General features: G+C 37.9%; 1 protein-coding gene across 1 annotated transcript in view; it reads right to left on the bottom strand.

The window, feature by feature from the left end:
• Positions 1 to 22,391, bottom strand: part of LOC150105640 (coiled-coil domain-containing protein CG32809-like) — a 774,652-nt gene that overhangs the window by 329,339 nt on the left and 422,922 nt on the right. The window contains exon 9 of the mRNA XM_090394279.1: positions 13,468 to 13,804. Coding sequence (XP_090250405.1) covers positions 13,468 to 13,804 — 337 coding nt within the window. The remainder of the gene's footprint in view (positions 1 to 13,467; positions 13,805 to 22,391) is intronic.

The following is a 22,391-nucleotide window of genomic DNA, read 5'->3' as shown; positions in this document are numbered from 1 at the left end:
TCAATTGGAGATGTTAATGTCAGCTCTTTGCTTTATGTGGACAATGTTATACTTCAAATTAATCTGTTACAAGTCTGCAAGATTCCCTAACTAAATCGAATAACTGTTGTAATAGATATGTTATGAAGGTCAGCAATAACAAAACAAAGACAATGAAAATAGGCAGAAGCATTAAAAATATCAACTGCATTATGAATGGAGAAGCTATAGAACAAGTAAAACATTTCAGCTACTTTAGGCACGAGTTTTAGTGAAGATGGTAAATTAAATATGGAAATAGACTACAGAATCAACAAAGCTGGTACTGTAGGAAATCAATTGAATAAATTTATATGGAATAAGAGAGAAATTAGTCAAAACACTAAATTAGCTGCATACAAGAGAGCGTTCAAACCAATTTTAACTTATGGATCTGAGAACTGGGTCAGAAGTAAAACACTTGCCCAAAGACTAGAGACCACAGATATGAGAGTCCTGAGAAAGATTAGGGGCATGAACAGATGGCATCAATGGCAATATCATAATAAAACGAGGATATTAGGAAAGAACTTGATATTCTCAACATCCAGGAATGTGTTAGCAGAGCTAACCACAGGTGGTATGGTCACTTAAACAGAATGGAAGAGGAAAGATTAGCAAAACAAGTGTTCTCTGCCAGGTTGGCAGAAAAAAGACCCAGAGGAAGACCAAGATATAGGTGGATTGATATGGTATAAAGTGCCTTAGAAGAAAGAAATATAAGATCTGATAATATTGGAGTTTTGACAGGTAACACGCTGATTTGGAGGAAAATTTTAATGATTAAAAATTAAAATGATGTAAATTTTTCATGGAGTACTGTCATATCCTGTACACTCCTTGAGGGTACATGGCAGGAATTTTTTGATCATGATGATGATACTTCTGACATTTGTATACATGCATTTCAACAACCCCTTGGACCCATAGTAACTCTTGTTTAATGTAATGGGTGGATGCATCAACACTTGACTGCATCCCCCTCAATACTTATTTCCCTGATTTTGCACTTTCATTCCTCTTGCACAATCTTCTCATTGAGTGAATAGCAATTATAACCCTTCTTCTTAACTCAGTCCCATCATATCAAGGTAGCCGACTCACAAACTTTATACTCTCGCTATTTTTTTTTTCTTGCTTCTATCAGCAACTCTTTCATATCTTCTCTCTTTTCAAATCATTCATGCCATCCAAAATAATCAATTCTTTGACTTCTCTCCTCTGTAAACTAACAGCTTCATTATCATCACTGATCTTTGCACCTGGGAAACATGTTTTCGTTACTTAATAAGAAAATATGCTTCTTATTATCGAATCTCCATAGACTTTCTCCTTACTCCCAGTTTCTTGCACTATCAACTTTTCTAATTCACTTTTTCTTTCACTCTTCCTCCTGACGCACCACACAACATATGGTGTATGATGTACTATGTGTTCAATGCACTCATTGCCAAGAGTGAATGGCGTGCAATATAAAAGCAAGAGCATATAGAGAGCGAGTTGAAAATGTTTCATGTGCAAGTGCAAGAAATGTGAATTGTGTTGAAAGTAATGAATATTAAAGATGTAAGGCAGGATGGTGAGAGTGTTGTAGAGAATGTGGAAGGACTTAATAGTAGTGGAAGAAATATGAATGAGAGTATGAAAGAAGTGGCAGAAGGTAATGTGGGCAATGAGAGATGGAGAAGTAAAATAGTACATGCATATGGAATTCTTTATATGGGCTTTTTCAACTGAAGGTGAGTTAGCCAATCTCATACATAGGTAGCAGGGTTTTTTCTCCCAGAAACTCGGGTTTTCATCCCGAATACAAACAAACTGGCCTTCAGAACACAAACGCAATTTACAGATAAAAAAACAACAACCATTATTGGTGATGATGGGCAATAGATGGTGTTGATGTTAATAGTATTAACAGTGTTGTAGTAGGAAAATTAAGTAGTAGTGGTGAGGATGAGATGTATTTAGTGAAATAGAGTAGAGTGCCCTCACACAATGAGTCCTTGGATTCCTTCAAGGTGTCACGTAATAATAATAAAAATAATAATAATAACAATCATTTCTCCAGCTGCTCTAGTTCACGTTATGTCCTGTAAAGGCCTCCACATACATGTGCTATTTCACTCCTCCCTCTCTCATTGCCCACATTACCTTCAGCCACTTCTTTCATACTCTCATTCATATTTCGTCAACTACCTATTAAGTCCTTCCACATTCTCTACAGCACTTTCACTATCTTGCCTTACATCATTAATATTCATTACTTTCAACACAATTCCCATTTCTTGCACTTCAACATGAAACATTTCCAACTCACTCTTGGCAATGAGTGCACAGTACATAATGCTGTAAAGCTAGTTAATTTTATTAAAGCTCGACCGTTAAATAACAGGTTATTTTCAGTACTCTGCGATGAAATGGGCAGTGAATATACACAACTTTTGCTTCATTCTGAAATTTGCTGGCTTTCCAGGGGGAAAGTACTAACAAGGTTATTTCAATTAAGGCACGAAGTTTTATTATTTATAAATGAACGTAATTCTGATTTTGTATCACTCCTTGTTAACGAAGCATGTTTATCAACACTATCCTATCTTTCAGACATTTTTTCGAAATTAAATGAACTAAATCTCTCCCCTTCAGAGAAATTTATTAACCGTTCTTGATGCCTACGACAAAATAAAGGCATTCAAGAAAAAACTGGTTTTGTGGATTAATTATGTAAAAGACAGACAATTTGCACCTTTTCCAACATTGGAATCATTTTTAGTGGAAAATAATATTTTTGTTCATTCTGAAGTTTGTGGAAAGGGTTTGTGACCACCTCAAAAATCTGAAATGGAATTTTGAAACATATTTTCCGAATAACATTTATAAGAAATTTCTGTGGGTTTGCAATCTATTTCATGCTTGCAGTCACGAGAATGACCACTCTTTATCGAAAAAGGAACAGTTAATTATTATTATTATTACTCAGGCCTCCATGGAGTCAAAAGACTTGTCGTGGGAGGTCCTTCCTAAGAACATAAAGTCTATCATACCACTCTTTAAACTCATTGACCATTCTTGCTCCCTCCACTCCATCAGGCAATGCATTCCATGGTTCAACCACCCTCCATGCAAAGAAACCACTCCTTACCCACTTGCTCACAGTTGGGGTTTCAAATATGAACTGTTATATTTCCAGGGATGGCCTCTTATCATCACTCCTTCCTGCTGTTCAACCAAGTGAAAGAACTCCCCAGTGTCAACCCTGTAACCACCTCTCAACAGTTTAAAAGTCTCAATCATATCGCCTCTCCTTCTTCTATCCACCAAACATAAAGTCTGTTTCTTCTTCTATCCACCAAACTCTGCAGTCCACATTCCCTCAGCCGAACCTCATAACTCAAATTGTACAGTCCTGAAACCATCTTTGTCATCCATCTTTGTACCTTTCCACAGTTAATTTATCCCCTCCAAATCCTGGGGACCAAATCTGAGAACAATAGTCCAAGTGTGGTCTGATCAGAGACTTATACAATGGGATGATAACACTCTTATCTCTGCAGGTCAGTGTCCTTCTCATAATTGCAGCAATCCTCTGTGTTACATTCACCACCTTTGCAATATGTCCCTTACACTTGAGGTTTCTAACAATCAACAACCTCAGATCTCGTCTCCCCTACTTCCTCCAGTATAACTCCTCCCATAGAGTATGCAGCATCCCATTGATGTTTCCCAAACCTCAAGACCTTACATTTTGCTGCATTAAACTGATACCCCCCATTCATTTGCCCATCTATCTAGCTTATTCAAATCCTCTTTCAGGGCTACCACATCTGCACTATTACTAATAATCCAGGTTAAAGGCACTGTCAGTTCCCTAGAACATTCTCTCAAAATTCGTGGTAAAATACCATCCAGTCCCATAGCTTTACTGACATCCAGAGTACTCAGTATCTGAAACACACTCTCCTCCTACCTCTAAACCTCGAACTAGCCCTATCACTCTAGCATTAAAACTGACTCCTCTAGGATGAAATACTCCAATAAAGCGTTCATTGAACAATTCCACTATGTCCTCTGCATCAGTCACTCTATTCCTATTTTTATCCCACAATATCATTCTTCCACAGTCATTTCTCCTCCTACTGGCCATATAGCTAAAAAATTCCCTAGGATTTTCTTTGGATCTTAGGGCCAATCTCCTCTCATATTCCAGTTTCGCTTTCCTTACCACACTAGTCACTCTTCTGGCCTGTGTCTTATATTCTTCATGCATCTTCTCTTCACCTGTCTCCTTATATCTCTTCCATAGCCTCTTTTTCACATGCAATTCCTGTTTAATATTGTTTGTCATCCACATTATTCCAAATTGTGTCCTCTTCTTCACTCGTGGTATACAACTTACCATTGCTGCTAACAAATATTCTTTCACAGTTTCCCATGCACTAATGACATCCTGGCCTTCCAATTCCTCCCTCCATGAAACTTCCCAAAGTTGACGTCTAAGACTATTATAATCACCTGCATTATAATTCCACATAAGTTCCCGTCTCTTTGATACTCCTGCATGTCTATTCATTTTCCAAGTCAAAACCATATGGTCACTCTCTCCAACTGGTGGGAGAGATGTCAACTCAGTTATTATCAACTCTTCTGATGCTATAACTAAATCCAAAACTCTTGAACCTTTTGTTCCCTCTGTTACATGTTGCCTAAGACATTTGTCCCTCAAGAATTCTAGAAATTCCATTCCCCTATTGCTACATGCATCTTCCTCTCTCCAATTTATACTACTGTAGTTAAAATCTCCCATAACAATCATTCTTCTTGCACTTGCCAAACTTAGCTGTCTAAACGTCTCCGGGTCCCCATCCTCTGTGCTCCTGGGTCTATAGCAACACCCCACTAAATATCCTGTCTTGCCTACCTCTACTTCACACCATACGTTCTCAAAATCATTTGTCTCACTTCCTTCCAAAGCCTCCACTCTTAGAGGACATAGGTCGTCACTATCATAAGGAGTACCCCACCAACACGCTTTCCCCTCCTATCCTGATGAAAAATGCTATACCCAGCGACTTCTATTCCTGTTGTTATATCCCCTTCTGTCAACCACATCTCAGTGAGCGCAATAATTTTTGGCCAGGCTGATGCTATCTGCGCCACCAATTCTTCTCCCTTATTCCGGATACTCCTGGCATTAGTATAAAGCATATAAATGCCATTGTTTCTATACCCAGCATTATCCCTTCTAGACTCCATTGGGCTCAGTGTTACCTGACATCGTCTCCCTTCTCCCAAATATCCATTCCCACAAGAGGCCACCCCTGCTATCATCCTCCCTGGGACACACTGACTCATTCAGAACAGCAATCTCTCCAGATGCCTACGTCCTTCCTCATTCAAATGTAAATGGTCTCTTGCATACAATTCCTCTAATTAAGGAATTGACAGCATACACTAGAAATATAAATTAAATAAACTTTAATATTATGTAGTACTTGTGTGCACTTGTCTTTGTAATAAGTTCCCAAGAAGATGGCAATGTGACGTTTGCCGAAATATTGGAAAGTATATATTAAAGTTTATTTAATTTATATTTCTAGTGTATGCTGTCAATTCCTTAATTATTAGTTATCATGTATAACCAGCATATAAGCCTCTCAATAAGAATACAATTCCTCTCTTTCCTCAAATGCACTCCAAGCATCCACATATACCAGTCCTCTCTTGTCACACATTCTCGCTATTATGCCATTCAATATACCGCTCTTCTGCTCAGCTCATCATTATCATACCTAGGCAACATGCACGCTATTTTTCCTCTCTCTGTCTTCTTCTGTACAGTCTCAAGCAAAAATCTCATATCTCTTGCTGCCTGACTTACATTACCACTCAAGTCGTTCGTTCCTACCATCACAATCATCTCATCCACCCTTTCACCTCTCTTAATTGTCATAGCCACCCTTTCTATTGTTCCTCCTGGAAAACACTCCTCACGCATCCTATCTTGAACACCACGGATCATTGAGTCGCCATACATTATACCTCTTACCATTCCCTCTCTCCTATTGTTTCCATTCTCTCCTCTTCTTTCATTCCCATAGGTCTAGGTCTCTCTCATTCCCTCTCCTCTACTGCTATTTTCTCTTCTAGCATTCCCATACCTCTCTCTCCTACTGTTTCCATTCTCTCCTCTTCTAGCACGCCCATACATCTCTCTCATTCTCTCTCTCCTACTGTTTCCATTTTCTCCATTTCTAGCACTTCCATATTCCTCTCTAATTCTGTCTCTCCTACCATTTCCATTCTCTCCTCTTCTAGCACTTCCATATCTCTCTCTCTCTCTCTCTCTCTCATTCCGTCTCTCCTACTGTTTCCATCCTCTCATCTGCTAGTATTCCCATACCTCTCTCTCATTCCCTCTCTTCTACTGTTTCCATTCTCTCCTCTTCTAGCACCCCCATACCTCTCACTCATACTCCCTAAATTCTCTCTCTCTCTCCTACTCTGATTCGCCTTGCATTTATCTCTTCCATTCTCCTAATCTTATCTTTCATACTTCTGCTCTCATTCACAAGACATTCCGCCTCTTCTTTCAACTCATCTATCTCCCTTTGCAGGTCAGTCACTCTTAATCTAAATTCACTCACCCAAAAAAAAACCATCTCCTAAACTTTCACAGTCACTCACACCTTCCACACTATCAACTATTATTTTCTCATTCATATATATCTTTTTGGGGTGCTTAAGGGTCAAAGCTGTATAACTGAGAGGAGACCTCCACATAGCCTTTAAAGGAATGCGGAGAACCGACCAGGGCTTCTGACCTAATGTCCAATCCTCACCTTCTCGTGGTGCACCCTGTTGGGTATCTACTTTGATACTGAACGAACGAGGATGGGCTGGCAATTTGGGATTTAGCCGACCAAATTGTATTCTTATTGGTTAAACCAAAATAAAAAATGATGGTACAACATGACAAAATTTCATGCCGGCTGGGGCGTCGCCCGGTTAAACAAGGCCCCCGTTGTTTTCGCCAGGGAACCAGGGCGAACAGCGAAAAGTCAGCTACTGGAACAAATCTGAAAACAAACCCCAACTCAACATCACCAGAGTTAAAGATCGGTACTATCAACGTAAGAAGCCTGAATGGCAAAGAAATGGAGCTAGCTGAGGAATTAGATAAGTACCAGATCGACATAATAGGGGTGACTGAAACAAAAAAGACCAAAACTGGTGAGATCTTTCTGAGCAATAAATACAAAATGTTATATTCAGGCAATGACAATCAAGGAAAAGAAGGAGTAGCCATAGTATTCAACACAAAATACGAGGCTAATCTTCTTGAATGGCAGGCACTCTCAAGTAGAGTAATGTGGGCAAATATGAGAATGGGGAACTGGACAATGAGACTTATTTGTGCCTATGGTCCCACAGAAGGTTCTACTAAGGTAGAAGTGGAGGAATTTTTTGAGGCTTTAGAAAAAGCAACTGACACAATGAAAAAGGAAAAGTTGGTCCTTGTTGGGGATCTAAATAGTAGAGTAGGAAATGATTGTGAGACATACAAAAATATTTTGGGAAAATTTGGAGAAAAGAGCAAAGCTAATAATAATGGCAAATATCTGTTGGATTTCTGCTCAGGACATGGACTGGTTATTACTAACACCATGTTCCAACATAAAAATGTGCACAAATTCACATGGAGAGAAGAGGCTAGGAATAAGAAAAGTCTCATTGACTATGTTATTGTTGATAGTGATGTTTTCTCCCTGGTGCAGGACACCAGAGTGTACAGAGGATTTGAAATTGGAAGTGATCACTATTTAGTCTTGAGCAGGATAAAATTGAATTTCATATTGAAAAGAATAACATGTAAGAAAGTTTTAAAGCGAATAAAAGTTGAGCAGCTCTCAGATGTGAACTGTAGACTAAAATACAGAAATATTATTGAAAAGAAAATGAAAGAGTTTGAGAACAGGAATCAAACCTTGGAGATTCAGTGGCAAACTCTGAAGGAAACATTGATTGATTCTGCCAGAGAGGCATGTGGTGAGGTTGTGTGCAAGGATAAAAAAATCAGAACTCCCTGGTGGACACAGGAAGTTAAAGAGGCAGTGAAGGAAAAGAAGAAAGCATATCAAAAGTTCCTGGCAAATAAGTCAGCTTTTACTCTTACAGAATACAGAGACAAATGTAAGAAAGCTAAACAGTGTGTAAAACTAGCTAAACAAAAGTCATGGGAGGACTTTGGCAAGAATATAGAAAATAAATATCAAGAAGGTGGCAAAATATTCTGGAGGTTGTTGAAGAAGCTTAGGAATGGAGGAAAGGGTGCTGTAAAAGGAATTAGAGATGATAAAGGTGAAATGAAAACAGGAGAAAAAGATATCCTTGAAGTATGGAGTAATTACTTTGAAAAACTGCTAAATGAAACAAGCAGTGATGACAGCACAGTGATAAAAAACACTGACCAGGCATGCAGTCAGGAATACATATCCATACTTGAAGTAGAAAAAGCCATCAAAGGTTTGAAATGTGGAAAGGCAGCAGGAGTAGATGATATTCGACCAGAAATGCTGAAGTATGGTGGTATAAGAGTCTTACAGTGGCTGCACTGCATAGTTCAGAAAGCCTGGACAGAGGGACGAATTCCCGATGATTGGAGTAGAGCTCTCATAGTACCCATATATAAAAAGGGAAATAAAACTGAATGTGAGAATTACAGAGGTATTTCCCTACTGAGTGTTCCTGGCAAGATCTATGCAAGTATACTTGAGAAACGGTTGAGAGGAATTGTGGAAGAAAAGCTTGGTGAAGAACAAGCTGGATTCAGGCCAAATAGAGGCTGTCAGGATCAGATCTTCACTTTACGACAAATAGTCGAGAAAGCATGGGAATATAACAAAGATCTGTATTTAAGTTTTGTCGATTTGGAAAAGGCATATGACAAGGTGCCAAGAGAGAAGCTATTCAATACACTGCAGTTATATGGTGTCAATGGGGCATTATATCAAGCAATACTTAGTCTTTATTTGAGTTGTGAGTCAGCAGTTAGAATTGAAGGAAGTACAGGAAGATGGTTTAATGTTAAATCTGGTGTGAGACAAGGATGTACGTTATCCCCTCTGTTATTCATTATATATATGGATCACATTATGAAGGAATGTGGCATTAAACCTGATATCAAAATTGGAGATGTTAATGTCAGCTCTTTGCTTTATGCGGATGATGTTATACTTCTAAATAAATCCGCTACAAGTCTGCAAGATTCTCTGACTAAATTGAATAGCTGTTGTAATAGATATGGTATGAAGGTCAGCAATAAAAAGACAAAGACAATGAAAATAGGCAGAATCATTGAAAATGTCAACTGTGTTGTGAATGGAGAACCTGTGGAACAAGTAAAACATTTCAGTTACTTAGGCATGATTTTTACTGAAGATGGTAAATTAAGTATAGAAATAGACAACAGAATCAGCAAAGCTGGTATGGTGGGAAGTCAATTGAATAAATTCATATGGAATAAGAGAGAAATTAGTCGGAACACTAAATTAGCTGTATACAAGACAGTGTTCAAACCAGTTTTAACTTATGGATCTGAGAGCTGGGTCAGAAGTAAAACACTTGACCAAAGACTAGAGACCGCAGATATGAGAGTCCTGAGAAAGATTAGAGGCGTGAACAGATGGCATCAATGGCAATATCATATTAAAAATGAGGATATTAGGAAAGAACTTGACATTGTCAGCATCCATGAATGCGTTAGCAGAGCTAATCTCAGATGGTATGGTCACTTAAATAGAATGGGAGAGGAAAGATTAGCAAAACAAGTGTTCTCTGCCAGGTTGGCAGGAAAACGACCCAGAGGAAGACCAAGATATAGGTGGATTGATACGGTACAAAGTGCCTTAGACGATAGAAATATAAGATCTGATAATGTTGGAGTCTTGACAAGTAACAGACTGATTTGGAGGAAAATTGTGGATAGGAAGTTAGTAATGATGTAATTTTTTCATGTAGTACTGTCATATCCTGTACACCCCTTGAGGGTACATGGCAGGAATTTGATGATGATGATGATGATGATATATCTTTTTTTATTCTCTCCTATCACACTACTTGTCTTCCTACATTCATTCCCCATTCCTGGAGCAACAAAGTCAGATATCGATATTTCTAATGCACTTATTTCCTCCAACTGCCTACATTTTGCACACATATGCTCTCCGCTCTCTTTCACAAGCCACATATCTAATTCCTGAGACGCATACATGCCGCAAGCACTGCATGCCACAAAGCCCCTTATGATATTGCTTATAATTGAGTTCTTAAATGGCGGAGGAATTGGCGATACGACACTTGCGACTGCTGCTGAATTTGCCATCATTTCTTACTGCCGAGTAGCGTAACCTTTAATAATTATTCAATTAATAAATTCCATTAAATAAATAAGAAAAAAAAAAGTACACACAATTACAAGCAAAAAAACATTTAAGTACCAAATATTATTAAATAAAATGAAATAACTAAATACAGTAATGAAAACTTAGCTTCGTTTTGTCTTCCAACGTTATGCATTCGATTCCGACGGTAACCAAAATATATTATATCGCGACAGCAACTAACTTCCAAAAAACAACCACTGAAATACACTCGTATTCAGAGAAACAATTTAGCACCAAAAACGTAGAAAAACGGGAAAAAAAATGGACTTTTCACCGATTAAAAATCACTTTCTTCTGCACAGCTCAAATTCACTGCCACGTTAATTGAGTTTTCAAGTGACAATAGGCTTAAAATGCAATTCCGTGATCTTGGTTTTGCTTGATTTTGGATCTCGTCTTCAGTGAGAAGTGAATTTCCGGAATTACCTGAAGAAGAAGTGGATTCTTTCACAAAGTTATGCTAGTCCATAGAGTATTATATTTCTATCTACCTATTTTTCTAAATTCTGCCTTTAAGCAAGTTTTCCAATATCATAATCACTACTTCTGTGATACTAAGAAGTCTGTAAATTGCTACCTTTATCTTGTGTCTTGGAGCCTCCTTATAGTGGAAATTATAAAGTGGCTCATTGAATTCATTTCACTTCCTCAGAACCTTGCCAGATCTGAGAGTTAAATTAAATAGCTTTGTAAGAGGCTCAAGCAGTTCTCTTGTATATTCTTCTAACATATGCTCCAGCATCTATGTGTATGTTATTTTATATTATTTATATCACACACACACACACACACACACACACACACACACACACACACACACACACACACACAATGCTATAACACCTACAGCAAATCAATGCCGGGTGTAGCCAGGGATCAAGAGAAAAGAAATCTGTGATATTCTTTTGGAAGAGTTGGAGGTTGTAGCCTTCAGAAACTACTTTCTGAGAAAGGTTGTTCCAGAAAAGAGTGGTGGAGGGAATAAAAGATGAATGGAAGAAGCAAGTTTGATGGATTAGCAATGTGATTGGAAATGAATACTCGGAAGCTGTTGTGCAATAATATGCACAACAGTTTCCCAGCATCCACTTACAATTGAATTTATATTAGGGAAATTATAAATGCCTGTTCTGCTGAACAGCATACATGGAAATTATCTGTTCCAATGCAGAAACTAATTGTCTGTGAGGAAGCAGCAGGAGAGTTAGTGAGAGACTCTGTTGTCTATTAATATTTGAAATGACTTTCTTTCCAATTTTTTTTTTTCATGTAGTACTATCATATCCTGTACACCCCTTGAGGGTACATGGCAGGAATTTGATGATGATGATGGTTTTTTTTTTTTTTTTTTTTTTTTTTTTTTTTTTTTTTTTTAAATACATATATCAATTCCACACAATGAGATGTCACAAAACCTATAACACAATAGTGCTGTGTGTGTGTGGGGGGGGGGTCAGGAAAAATTAAGAAATCTGTTATTATTATTAATAGTCACCTCCAGGGAGTCCAAAGACTCATCGAGGGCATCTGCTGCTCTACAGCTCTGTCTCAACCACTCACAATCCACCAGCTAACTGCAACTACACCAGCAGCATCTATCACCGACCACCAGCAGTATTTCTAAAGACAATCACAAACATCCATGCCCACGGCGAGATTCGAACCTGCAGCCTTTTGCCTGGGGAGTGGATACGCTAACCACTTGGCCAACCAGTTGGTGTTTCCCTGTGAATTTTAAAGTGTTTTGGAATGCAACGCTTTCTTTTCAGAAGGAGATATGTTGGAAGGAGGAAGCTTGGTTTTAAGTAGCGTAGAAGCAAATTTTATTTTATTTTTTTGAAAACCAGGTTGTATTCACTAGGGAAGGGGGAAGGTGGTTTCAAAGAGAACATGGGTAGGTGGAATGAAGGAAAATGAGAAGTTTGGAGTATGATTATGGATGTTGACCAGTGGTTGCTTGTTTTTATATGGAAAGTGGAAGAATGATAGTGACCAGTCAGTTCAGTGGTACATAACAGTGCTATGAAAGTGCCTGTAAAAGGCATAATTGAATTAACAGAGCATCTTTGAGAAAGTAAATGGAAGAAGTCCCTGAGAGAGGGATTATTATCTATTAATCAGATTGTCTTTATGGAGAAAACAATTTCTCCTGAAAAATTTTCAGACAAAGCTGAAACTTTTTAAGGAGATTTTGAGTGCACCAAACCAACATGATAACAGCCGTAGAATGAGAGGGTGAGAATCTGTACTGGTGATATTACTAAAATAACTGATGGATCTCCAGATAGTGAAGAAGCTGATTGTTGATAACCATCTCTATCATCTTTGAGAGTAATGAGGTGAGGGCAATGGAGTAGTAATTTGATAATATATATAACCAAAACCCTTTTGAGATCTGCAGATAAAAGGAAAGAAATAATATAAAGTCACCTAAAATCATATGAAATATTAGAAGAATGACTGTTTATAAATATATTCTCATCATAAAATTTTAAAAAAGTATCAGTTGTAATAACAACACAGTGTTGTATTAGACTGAATATGTAGCTATATATAATAAAAAGTGGCATTATTTATACTTAGCATTTTCTCACTTTCACAGAACTAACAAATAGAAAAAGAAATTTCTTTAGGTCAGATATTTCCTCTTTTTATAAGTTAATATAAAAATAGGTAGATTTATGCTGATTTATTAGGTATTCATTATTCTAGCAAATTAATTTATACCAAGAAGACATATTATCTAAGAATACATAGATATAAAAGAAACTCCCTCTCCCTTTCAACTAGCTTTATTAACAAAAAATTCAAAATATAAAATTTTTATATAAAAAATTTTATATATTTTTATTTGGTTAATTTATTAACATAGGTAAAAGAATAAAATAAATATATATACTAAGAAATGAAAACGCATATTGGCTCTTAATTTTTATGGAGAATTTTTATAATTTATTTTAAAGCTTGAAAACTCCAGTAGTTTTCATTTAAAACTTGAAGATAATGCTACCTAGCTTCTTCATCCACAACAGGAGTAACACTTCCTGACCTTGATTCATAAAGGCGTTCCCCATATATACACTCCTCATAGGTGGTTGGTGTATAATTTGTAAAAGATCTCTGATGGTCGGCACGTCTTTCAGGTGATGACAAATAACCAGATTCTTGAGTAGTTCTTCTTTCTGGAGAGGAATGATATGGTGGTGCTTCATACCGTCTTTCTGGAGAAACATGATATGACACTTGACCTGCAGCAGAATATGGACGTTCTGGAGGAGTTGCTCTATATGCTCCCTGAGGTTCATGGCGGCGTTCTGGAGACATGGGCAATGACTGTCCAACTGGAACTAAAATTTCATTTGATACTCAGCAAACCTGAATATTTTCATAAAAATGCCAAAAGTATAATAATAATATTTATAAGACTTACTTTAAGATACACATGCACATATAATGACCAATGATGAGATATCATTGAAAAGATGTTACTTCTTCCTCCTCCTCCCAATACTGCTAAAATAAGTAATATAGTAATGCATCCATGTTGTGTACTGTAATGGTTATATTTTGATTATTTCTGTTATCCAAGGATGGTTGGAAGAGGATGATATCTTGACAGGAATAGAGATGGAAGGGTATGATATGTTTCATGAGGATAGAAGGGGTAAAAAGGGAGGAGGAAGTGCTATCGATGATAGTGAAAGAGTTATGTCCATACAAAGTAGAGATGCAAGACGGAAATAGTGCCAGTAGTTTTGAAGCAGTATGGTGTAAGATAGAGGTGAATGGAATCAAATACTTGGTGGGATGTTGTTATAGACCAGGTAATGTGGATAGTGGTGATAGTGAAATGTATAGTCAAATTAGCCAAGTAAATAAGAAAATGGTGGTCATTATGGGTGATTTTAATTATGGCAATATAGACTGGAATGATGAGATAGCAAAAGGAATTAAAGAAAATGAGTTTCTTGAGTTTTTGAGTGATAACTACCTCAGACAGTAAGTAACAGAGGGTACACAAGGATTAAGGGTCTTGGATTTGGTCATCTTATCAGAGGAGGTAATTATAAATGAGGTGTCAAATCATCCACCAATTGGCGAGAGTGACTAAGAGGTGATTACCTGGGTGGTTGCCAGCAGTGTGAGGACCTCTGTGAGAAAAGGATATATGTGGAACTACAGGGGGGGGGGGGGATTATGAAGAGCTCAGGAGACAGCTTGTGGGTGTAGCATGGAATGAGGAGTTAGCTGGAAAAGAGATCAATGCAGCTTGGTTAATTTTCAAAAACTATCTAGCAGATGCAATGTCTGAATGTATTCCAAGGGTGAGAAGGTTAAATAAGGTAGGTGTAAGATGGATGAATAAAGAGATTAAGCATGCGATACAGAGAAAAAGGGCATTGTGGAGGCAGCATAAGAGAAGTGGAAATAACCAATTTCATGAGGTCTACAAAAACCAGGCAAGGAGGATCACTTGGTTGGTGAGAGTAGCTAAAGAGAGGTATGAACAGCAGTTAGCTAATGAAGCCAAAAAGAATCCTAGGGAGTTCTTTTGATACGTAGCCAGCAAAAAAAAGAATGATTATGGAAGGATACCATTGATTGGGGAAAATGGTATAAAGACAGCTGTTGCAGAATGTGTGGTAGAGATACTTAATGAGCAATTCATAAAGGTCTTTCAATCTTGTGAATGTGACTTCATGAAGAGATTGAGAGCAGTTGTTGATGGAAAGGAGAGACTGACTGTAAGTGAGCAAGACGTGTTTGGGGAGTTGAGTAAACTAGATGTAAATAAGGCTGTAGGACTTGATAATATATCACTGCGTATTCTGAAGGAAAGTGCCAGAGAGTTGACACCTGCCTTGACATATTTCTTTAATACGAGTCTTGCACTTGGTCAAGTTCCTAAGAAGTGGAAGGAGGGCAAGATTGTGCCACTTCATAAAGGAGGTGAGCGAACTCAAGCATCAAACTATAGGCCTATCTGTGTGTCAGATGTTATGGTTAAGTTGTTGGAGAAGCTTGTGAGAACTAGGATCCACAGTTGGGTACACAACAATGGTATTATCTTTGATGGACAGCATGGATTTGCTAAAGGGAGGTCATGTTTTAGTAATCTACTTACTTATTACAATAAAGTGACTGCTTCCTTGGACAGAGAAGGATACACAGTAATATACTTGGATTTCGCAAAAGCTTTCGATAGAGTACCTCATGATAAGTTGACAGTCAAACTAGAGCAGATGGGGTTGGATATTAGATCAGTGCATTGGATCGGAGACTGGCTATCTGATAGGTATCAACAAGTTGTGTATGGGGGGGTGCGATATCCAGGAAAAGGAAAGTCACTAGTGGAGTGCCTCAGGGGGGTCTGTTTTAGGGCCATTACTATTTAACTTGTATATTAATGATATTGGCGAAGATTTGGATGGAGATATTCAGTTGTTTGCAGATGACACAAAGTTGGGACGAACCATAAAGAGTAGTGAAGATGTTGTGGCTTTGCAAAGAAGACTTGAATAAATTGAGTGATTGGGCAAGGAAATGGGGATGTGAATTCAATGCTGCAAAATGTAAGGTTTTAAAATTTGAAAAACAAAGATGGGATGCAGAATTTATACTTGGTGAGAATATATTGTTGGAGGTAGAGGAAATAAGAGATCTGGGGGTGATAGTGGATAAGGATCTAAAATTTAGGGGACACATTGCCAAAATTGTGAAGACAATACAAAGGCTTCTGGGAATGATGCAGAGGACACTGACGTGTAGAAGTAGGGAGATTCTTGTTCCATTGTATAAGGCTTTGATTAGACCACACATGGACTATTGTGCCCAGATTTGGTCACTGGTTTTCAGAAGGATGAAGTGATGTTGGAAAGGGTCCAAAGGCGACTGACTAAGGTAGCTTCTGACCTCTGGATTGTTGAGTATGAGGAAAGATTGAGATGTAATTTGCAGAGTCTGGTGGAGAGGAGGAAGAGGGGAGATACAATAGAGACCTACAAGTTGGTAAGGGGTTGTTATAAGATCAATGCTGGAGAGTTTTACAGAAAATAGTGGGAGATCAGGGGAGAATCAGAGGTCATCCCTGGAAACTGTATAAAGAGGGTGTGAGTATGGGAGTGAGAGGCAGGTTTTTTTCGTGCAGAGTTGTGAATGATTGGAATGCCTTGCCTGAGAGTATGGTGTCAGGAAGGAGTTTGAGTGTGTTTAAGGCTCGGTATGATGAGATGCATGTGCGTGTGATAAAAGGACCTCCCAGATGAGGCTTTGACTCCATGAGGTCTTGGGATAATAATAATAATAACTTTCTCAAAATTCAAAATATTCTGCATATTTGGTTCTATTTTTGATGACTTTTGTGCAACTGCAGATTGGAATTTCTCAATGCTACATAGAGCTTATACTTTATAAACTTAATTTATAGTTTGAATATTAACGATGTATTTTTGACTGCTTTAAATAAATTTAGATCAAAACCCTAGCTGTCTGATTAATTTTCACGAGATGTTAGTATAAAAATAAATTTAAAAGGTAACTCATATTAAATATAAGCAGAATGATGCTCAGTGTAGATATGCATGCATACTGATATAATTATTATTTTTGGAGCATATTTACAATCAATAATATAAAAAGAATTACAAAGAATTAAATCACATTTAAGAGAAATACCCCCTCCCCACTCTCATCTGCAACGTTCATTATCTACATAATAGTACTTTCCATATAACTTACACAGACACAGTTAAAAAATATTTAATTAAAATAGATTAATTACAAATATTTTGAATCATGCATCGTGGATCATCATCAATATAATAAAGTAGAAAACCAAAAAATTAAACCATAATGAAGGTATATGGAGAATGAAATCTCTCCTTATATGCAGTTATGAGACAGCCGAAATAAAAAAAACCATTAGGATCAACTAAAGTGTGTGTGTGCAGGAGCGTGCCAAGGGTATTTGCCGCCTGGGGGCAAACTTTTATCGGCCGCCCGTCTGACATCTAAAAGTAATGTGTGTGTGCATGCAATTACAAATAAATAAATAAATAAAAAAAATAAAAAAAATGAAGCATATGTGTAATTGCATGCACACACACATTACTTTTAGATGTCAGACGGGCGGCCGATAAAGAAAGTTCTGAAGTACTTTGGCATAATCATCCAAATCTCAATCTTAATGTTGAATTCTTAATAATAATTTCCTAGATTTTTGGCACATGAAGAATTCAACATTAAGATTGAGATTTGGATGATTATGCCAAAGTACTTCAGAACTTTCTTTAAAGAGATCCTCATATTTATGGGAACATCGATGTAGTAATTGGGCATAATTCCAAAGGATCCTATGGCTAGTATTAGTAATCCCATATTTTGCTAAACCCAATTTTTTTTTTTTTTTTTCCTTTTCTTGTAGGAAATGTAGAACTGATATTCAGAAAGGCATATAGAAAGAGATTGGCCTGTTTGTCCAAAGTAGAATAATTTACAGCTGTGTGGGACTGAATAGACTCCAGGTACAGCAGAGATGGAATTTTATCATTTGGAGATGGTATCAATATGTTAATTGAGTTTATGGGCTTGAAAGTTGTGGAAATATTAAATGTTTTTTAAGGTTGAGAAATATACTCTGAAATGCCTTTAATATATGGGATGGCAATTCGGTGTGAGTCTTCCCTTCTAATAGCAGGTGAAGAAAAATGATTGATGATCTTCTCTACTGTTTTAAATATAACCATTGAGAATGGCAGTTTCATTAATTGTAGAAATTTCTTTTCAGAAGTAGATCAGAAGAAGAACAGATAATACAAACTCTAGAAAGAGAGCATTTAATAATGCCATATTTTTGTGAAGGATAGGGAGCCGAAGTCTGATGCACACGAGGGTGGGCTGAAAAGTTCTCGTCTAACAACGAAAAAATGAATTTATAATGTCAAAATTATTTGTATTTTTCAACATAATCTCCATTAAGACTAATATATTTATTCCAGCGATGCTCCAGTGCCATTATCCCATTCCTGTAGTGGTTCTCAGTAAGATCTGCAAAATACCCCTCTACAGCTGCAATCACCTCTTGATTTGAAGATAAACACTGACCAGCAATGAAAAATTTTAGTTTAGGGAAGAGATAGAAGTCAGAGGGGAGCCAAATCTAGGGAATAGGGTGGATGTTCCAACAATTCATAGTGCAGATCTCTTAATTTTCCCATTGCCAAAACACCTTTGTGGGCAGGTGCATTGTCCTGATGAAAGATGATTTTTTTCTTCTGCAAATCAGGTCTTTTCTCATGAATTTTTTCATCTAGTCTAGTTAAAAAGATCGGAATAATATTCCGTGGTTATTGTTTTACCCTTTTCAAGATAATTAATAAACAAAATGCATTTAGCATCCCAAAACACCGATGCCATGACCTTTCCTGCTGATGGAACCGATTTTGTCTTCTTTGGTGCTGAACAACTGGCTTCTGTCCATTGTTTTGACTGCTGTTTGGATTCTAGTGTGTAATGGTGAATCCAAGTCTCATCCATAGTAATAAATCGACACACAAAATCAGTTTTTTTCTTGTTAAAACGGTCCAAACACTGTTCAGAGATTTTCATGCAAGGTGTTTTTGATCTGCTGTGAGCAAGCGCAGCACTCATCTTGAGCAAAACTTTTTCATATGCAATTCTTCAGGCAAAATATATCCTACATGTCCTTTTGAAATGCCTATAGTCTCAGCAATTTCATACACTTTGACTCTCCGGTCATCCAATACCATATCATGCACTTGACCAATGATTTCTGGTGTTGTTACACTTTTTGGATGTCCTTCACGTGGATCATCTTCAAGGCTGGTACACCACGCTTAAACTCGGCAGCCCATTGATTAATTGTCGAAAACGAAGGAGAAGAGTGCTCATAAACTTTTATGAACTTCGAATGAATTTCTTTTGCCATTAAACCTTCTTTTACAAAGAATTTTATAACCACACAATACTCAATTTTATCCATTTCAAGGGATGCAGAAAACACTTTTGCTTCAGACAGCTGTATAAAATGAACTACTTGATAGAATGGCTTGCAATTTCACACGGATGCTTATGTTGGACGCATGTTGGAACGAAAGTACTGAACCAAAGAAAGATGAATGACAGTAAAAGTGAGAAGAATGATAGCGAAAGTTGGACGCATGTTAGTCCGAAAGTACGGAAACAAAGAAAGATATGCGAGAGTGAAAGTGAGAAGAATGACAGTGAAAGTTGGACATATGTTGGACCGAAAGTACGGAAACAAAGAAGGATGAATGAGAGGGAAAGTGAGAAGAGAGGGTCGAGAGTTAGAAAGTTAGAAAGATTTAATGATAGAGTGAATGTGTCGTGAGGTTCAGAAGGTGAATTGGATTGGATGAAGCAAGAAATGAAATGGATGCGGAATGAAATTAAGAGAATGCAGGTCAAAACTATTAAAATAAATCATGATGGCATGAAAGAGTTAACAAAAGATGAGCGAGTGGCATTGTATGGTGACTCCATTATTAAAGGTGTGCTAGAGGATAAAATGCACAAGGTATGTTTTCCAGGCGGTAAAATGAGTAGAGTGATTGAGGCATTGAATATGAGGCGGGAACGAGCAAAAGAGTTAATTGTATTAATTGGTACGAATGATTTGAGAGAGAACAAGGAGCATGTCAGAATGAATGTCAGGAGACTGCTTGGAAAGATAAAGGAGAATAGTGTGACAGGAAGGGTGGTCAGTGTGTTGCCTAGGTATGATTGTGGTGAAATGAGGCGGAGAGCAAGGATTATGAATGATATTCTGGCTGAAATGTGTGAGGAGATGGGAGTACAGTTTGTTAATGTGTGGAATGAGTTTGAGGGACGAAGTGAGCTGTATGGGAGCGATGGACTGCATTTGAGTGGTTATGGTGTGAGTCGCTTGGAGAGACTGCTGCTGGAAGGTAGAGAAGTGAATAGAGAGAATGAATCAGATCGAGAGGGGAGTGATGTGGAAGAGCAGGAGAGTAAGACAGGAGAGATTGAAGGAGTGGAAATGAATGTGGAAGTGAGTGGTATGAGTATAGATAATGAGAGAATGGGTGTGCAAGAGGAACAGGGAAACGGGGAGGCTCAGGGTGGACAGGGATACACAGCGTGAGAAAGGTGGATGCTCCAAGAGGAGGTGAGAGAATGTGTAGGCAGGAAAGTAATGGGATGATCAGGGATCAAAAGGAAACAGATGGAATTGCAAAGGGTTCTAAAATGAAGAAGCAGAAAGGGAAATGGCCCCAGTCCAGCATGGAGAGATCACATCGAGTGAGTGGTATCAGTGGAACTAGCTGTAGATCCAGAAATGAGTTGTTGTGTTTGTATACCAATGCTAGAAGTATAAGAAACAAGGCGGATGAAATGGTTGCACTAATTGCGTCTGTGCACCCAGAGATTGTCGGAATAAGTGAGACAAGGTTAGATGAGGATGACATCCTGACAGGAATAGAGATGGAAAGGTATGATGTGTTTCGTGAGGATAGAAGGGGTAAAAAGGGAGGGGGAGTGCTATTGATGATAGAGAAAGAGTTATGTCCATACAAGGTAGAGATGCAAGGGGGAAATGGGGCCAGTGGTTTTGAGGCAGTATGGTGTGAGATAGAGGTGAATAGATTCAAATACTTGGTGGGATGTTGTTATAGACCTGGTAATGTGGATGGTGGTGATAGTGAAATGTATAGTCAAATAAGCCAAGCAAATAAGAAAAGGATGATCATTATGGGTGATTTTAATTATGGCAATATAGATTGGAATGAAGAGATAGCAACTGGAAGTAAAGAAAATGAGTTTCTTGAGTTTTTGAGGGATAACTACCTCAGACAGTATGTAACAGAGGGCACAAGAGGATTAAGGGTCTTGGATTTGGTCATCTCATCGGAGGATGTAATTATCAATGAGGTATCAAATCATCCACCAATTGGCGAAAGTGACCATGAGGTGATTACTTGGGTGGTTGCCAGCAGTGCAAGGACCCCTGTGAAAAAAGGGTATATGTGGAACTACAAGGGGGGTGATTATGAAGAGCTCAGGAGATAGCTTGCAGGTGTAGCATGGAATGAGGAGTTAGCTGGAAAAGAGATCAATGCAGCTTGGGGGATTTTCAAAAAATATTTAGTGGATGCAATGTCTAAATGTATACCACGGGTGAGAAGGTTAAATAAGGTAGGTGTGAGATGGATGAATAAAGAGATTAAGCATGCAATACAGAGAAAAAGGGCATTGTGGAGGCAGCATAAGAGAAGTGGAAGTAACCAATTTCATGAGTTCTACAAAGACCAGGCAAGGAGAGTGACTTGGTTGGTGAGAGTAGCTAAAGAGAGGTATGAACAGCAGTTAGCTAATGAAGCTAAAAAGAATCCTAGGGAGTTCTTTCGATATGTAGCCAGCAAAAGAAAGAATGATTATGGAAGGATGACATTGATTGGAGGAAATGGTATAAAGACAGCTGTTGCAGAATGTGTGGTGGAGATACTTAATGAGCAGTTCATAAAGATCTTTCAATCTTGTGAATGTGACTTCATGGAAAGATCGAGAGCAGTTGATGATGGGGAGGAGAGACTGACTGTAAGTGAGCAAGAGGTGTTTGGGGAGTTGAGTAAACTAGATGTAAATAAGGCTGTGGGACTTGATAATATATCACCGCGTATTCTGAAGGAATGTGCCAGAGAGTTGACACCTGCCTTGACATATTTTTTTAATACGAGTCTTGCACTTGGTCAAGTCCCTAAAGAGTGGAAGGAGGGCAAGATTGTGCCACTTCATAAAGGAGGTGATCGAACTCAAGCATCAAACTATAGGCCTATCTGTGTGTCAGGTGTTGTGGTTAAGTTGTTGGAGAAGCTTGTGAGAACTAGGATCCAGAGTTGGGTTGACAACAATGGTATAATCTTTGATGGACAG

Source organism: Typopeltis vanoorti, chromosome 6, assembly GCF_054136105.1.
Source record: "Typopeltis vanoorti isolate ZY-2024b chromosome 6, IOZ_Tvanoo_1.0, whole genome shotgun sequence".
In the NCBI taxonomy this organism is placed as follows: Eukaryota; Metazoa; Arthropoda; class Arachnida; order Uropygi; family Thelyphonidae; genus Typopeltis; species Typopeltis vanoorti.
This window is presented reverse-complemented; position numbering and strand designations above follow the sequence as displayed.